General features: G+C 49.3%; 1 protein-coding gene across 1 annotated transcript in view; it reads right to left on the reverse strand.

Annotated features, from left to right (window-relative positions):
• Window positions 1-3,175: 3,175 nt before the first annotated feature.
• LOC107718235 (E3 ubiquitin-protein ligase RNF12-B-like) overlaps window positions 3,176-3,992 on the reverse strand; it is a 6,766-nt gene continuing 5,949 nt past the window's right edge. The window contains exon 2 of the mRNA XM_016525229.1: window positions 3,176-3,747. Within this exon, the coding sequence (XP_016380715.1) occupies window positions 3,176-3,747 (572 nt within the window). The remainder of the gene's footprint in view (window positions 3,748-3,992) is intronic.

Here is a 3,992-nt window from a genome sequence, read left to right on the forward strand (position 1 = left end):
ATGTACCAAAAATAAATAATAATAAAAATATACACTCTTTGTAGTGCAAATTAAAAATATGAAACTGATATGTAAACAGGTAATAAAATAAAAATAAAACTCCATGGCCATCTCTGACCATTGGCCATATACAAATCACACAAGTGCTCCTCTCACAGTAGAGGTCAAGCAGAGGGCACTGTTGTAATCCCCTCTGGCTCTATTCAAATCACTGTCATTTGCCACATAAAGCCAACTTTAGCTCCTGGACATACATACATACATACACTCCTTCATAACACTCATCCATCCATGCATGCATTCATTCATCCATCCATTCTTCCACCATAGCAATCCATTCACCCAACCCAGTCATCTAACCATCCTAGCCATCCATCCATTCTCCCCATCCATTCAAGCCATCCTAACTTTTAAACCAGTGGTTGTATCTCAAAACCAGAAGCTTCTCAAACTTCTGGTCAGAGAGCCTATTCCTCTTTGGAGTGATGACAAGTTAGTCTCTCTACTGGGGCACTGGACGGAGTGGCTGCATTATATCGGAGTGAAATTTTCTTTATCACTGCAAATCCAGAGAGAGAGAGTCTATCTCTTGTGCTCCTGATTTGAAATAATCTGTTACTTGACTTTCAGCAGTAGAAGAGGTGTCATCCTCATCCTCAAAGGAAAAGAACTCATCCTCTATGGCTGAGTCTCTGCTAAGGTGGCGTGTTGATGTGCTGGTACCTGCTTGCTGGTCTTGGTCTAGGACAATTTTCCGGCACTCTGCCAGCAGACTTGCCTTGGCCTTGTCCTTCCTGTCCTGTATCCGAAGCCAACGTAGTTTGAACTTGGGCAGGGTTACAGCAGCCAAGATAGCATCCTCGCATTCCAGCACCTCTGCAAATCTTGTTTTGATTGCCAGAAATAATAAGGATGCAAAGAACATATTATACTATTTGTCTATATATATATATACACACACACACACACACACACATTATTATCAGTTTAAAATTATATTTGTGTATGACTAGCCTGTACTATTTCTTTACAACAAAACGCTTTGCAGGTCCATCATCTCAAGTCGCAGATCATAACTGTAAAGCCTAGAATATAAAGTTATTAATTTTCCATCCATCCAAATAAATAAAATGCAATTCTTGGGTGACTGGTTAAAGATATTTAAATAAATGAAAGTTCTTACCATGACAACTGCCTCTGGAAGGTCAACTACGATTTGCAGGCCACTCTTCAATTCCAAGGACTTGAAAATCAATGTCTCCAGTGTGGGTAGGAGTGTACCATGGAAACAGTTGTCTTCTCCCTGAAGATCGTCTAAGTGTAACGTAGGAGGCGTGACGACGGAGTTGAGGATCCAAATGCAAGCCTTTTATTATAGAGTACAGTATGTATAAAACAGTCAGGGTCAAACACCAGAAAACAGTAATATCTAAGCAACAGGCAAAAGGGTAATTCACAAGAAAAGCAAAGGTCAGGGCAGGCAACAAACAATCAAAAACCAGGTAAACAGACCAAGATCAAAACACGAAGGCCAGGCAAGAAAACATGGTACAAGGAAATAACGGGAAAACACAGAAACTAGGAGTACACTACAGGCTATAACCATTAGCGATGTGTTTGTGTCTTAGTGCATCTTTTATAGTCCTTCTAAAATGAGGCAGCTGTGAACTGGGCACTCCAGTGGGTGATCGTGACAGACCCCCCCCCTAAGGACCGGCTTCCAGACACTCCCTAACAGACCAGAGTCCAGGAGGGAGGTGGAGCGGAGGTGGAACAGGGGGAGGGATGGAGGGCCAGGTCCATGAGGAAGGGGAGGAACAGGGGACTGAGGTAAAGTTGGCGGAGCAGTGAGCCAAGGCAGAGCTGGCAGAGCAGGGTGCCAGAGTGGAGCCGACAGAGCAGGATGCCAGGGTGGAGCCGGCAAAGCAGGGTGCCAGTGCGGAGCTAAAGAGCACCAGGGCAGAGCAGGTGGATCAGGGGACCACCAGAGCGGAGCTGAAGACCACCAGAGAGGAGTAGGCAGAGCTGAAGACCACCAAAGCGGAGCTGAAGACCACCATGGCCGAGCAGGTGGAGCAGAGGACCACCAGAGCAGGGCAGAAGACCACCACAGTGGAGCAGACGGCATTGAAGACCACCAGAACGGAGCAGGTGGAGCTGAAGAGGACCAGAGCAGAGCAGGAGGGGCAGGCGGATCAGAGGACCACCAGAGCGGAGCAGAAGACCACCACGGAGGATCTGGCATGACTGAAACAAAAGGCACAGAGAGGTTAACAGCGGCCTCTGCGGCCGTAACAAGACGGGTGGACACTTCATTAGTGGCATCCCTGGCCGGTTCAGGACAGGACGAGAGTTCATAGGCAGCCCCCATGGCAGTGACAGGATAGTCAGAGAGTTCACAGGCGGCCTCCATGGCCGTGACGGGACAGGCAGAGAGTTCACAGGCGGCCTCCATAGCTGTGACAGGACAGGCAGAGAGTTCACAGACGGCTTCCATAGCCGTGACTGGACAGTCAGAGTGTTCATAAACCGCCTCCTTGACCATAACAGGACAAACTAAGAGTTCAGAGACAGCCTCCCTAGCTGTAACGGGACAGTCATAGAGTTCACAGAAGGCCTCTACGGCCGGGTCGAAACAGGACACAAGTTCATAGACAACCTCTGTGGTCGGTTCAGGACCAGACACAAGTTCATAGACGACCTCCGTGGTCGGTTCAGGACAGGACGCAAGTTCATAGATGGCCTCAGTGGCTAGTTCAGGACAGGATGAGAGTTCAGAATCGACCTCATTGGTCATGACAGGGTAATCAGAGAGTTCAGGAAAGGCCTCCTTGGCCAGGACAGTGCAAACAGAGAGTTCAGCAAAGGCCTCCTTGGTCGGGACAGGACACTGAGTGTGTTCAGAGGCAGTCTTTGTGACCGTATCAGGCAGGGCTGATAGTTCATGACTGGCTTTGAGGACAGAGATGGGTTTGACAGGGGATTCACTGATGGTTTCCATGACCTCATCAGGACAGACAAAGAGTTCATAGATGGGCACCCCTGTCTTGAGAGGAGCTGAAGCGAACACCTGCAGCTTCACCTGGAGGTTCTGCAGCGGGTGCCGCCACCTCTGAAGGTTCTGCAGCAGTGGCAACAGGAGCTTCACAAAACACAGAGACTTCATAGACGGCCCTTACGGCCATAACAGAGGAATCGGGAAACAGGGAAAGTTAAAAATTTTGTCCGTGGTGGAATCAGAAGTGACTGGGACCACAGAGAGCTCAGGGAAGAATACCGCTGCTGTCTCAGGAGGAGCAGAGGCAGATGTCACCACCATGAGAAGTTCTGCAACGGAAGTTGCCACCTCTGGGGGAGCTGGAGTGGACTCAGGGACTGGAGTTAGCTCAGGAGTGGATTCGGGGACAGGAACAGACTCGGGAATGAATTCGGAGACTAGAGCGGACTCTGGATCAGACTCGTAGGCCGGAGCAGACTCATGAGCTGGGGTGGACTCTGGAGCAGACTTAGAAATGGATTCTGGAACTAGAACCGGCTCTGGAATAAATTCAAGTACTGGAGCAGGCTCTGGGACTGGAGCGGGCTCAGGAGTGGATTTGAGTACTGGAGCAGGCTCTGGGATTGGAGCGGGCTCTGGCACAGAAGCAGACTCTGGGACTAGAGTGAACTCAGGAACAGATTCGGGGACTAGAGTGGGTGCCACCACCTCGGGAGGTTCTGCAGCAGAGGCTGCCACCTTTGGCGAAACTACGGTGGTGTGTGCGGCCCAAACACAGTGTAGCAAAGTTCGTAGTCACGGGAAGAAGGAGGCGGGAACCGGCGGACATTTAAACAAACTTTAATAATAAAATAAACAAACACAAAATAACGCGACAGCCCCTCGCGGACGACTGTCGCGCACAAACAAAACCAAAACACAAAATAAACTCCAGGCCTGGTCCTCTCTCGTCCAACACTGTAGTCACTCCTCCTTTATCCTTCCGGAGCTCCTC

Source organism: Sinocyclocheilus rhinocerous, unplaced genomic scaffold, assembly GCF_001515625.1.
Source record: "Sinocyclocheilus rhinocerous isolate Xijiao unplaced genomic scaffold, SAMN03320098_v1.1 scaffold1111, whole genome shotgun sequence".
Lineage (NCBI taxonomy): Eukaryota > Metazoa > Chordata > Actinopteri > Cypriniformes > Cyprinidae > Sinocyclocheilus > Sinocyclocheilus rhinocerous.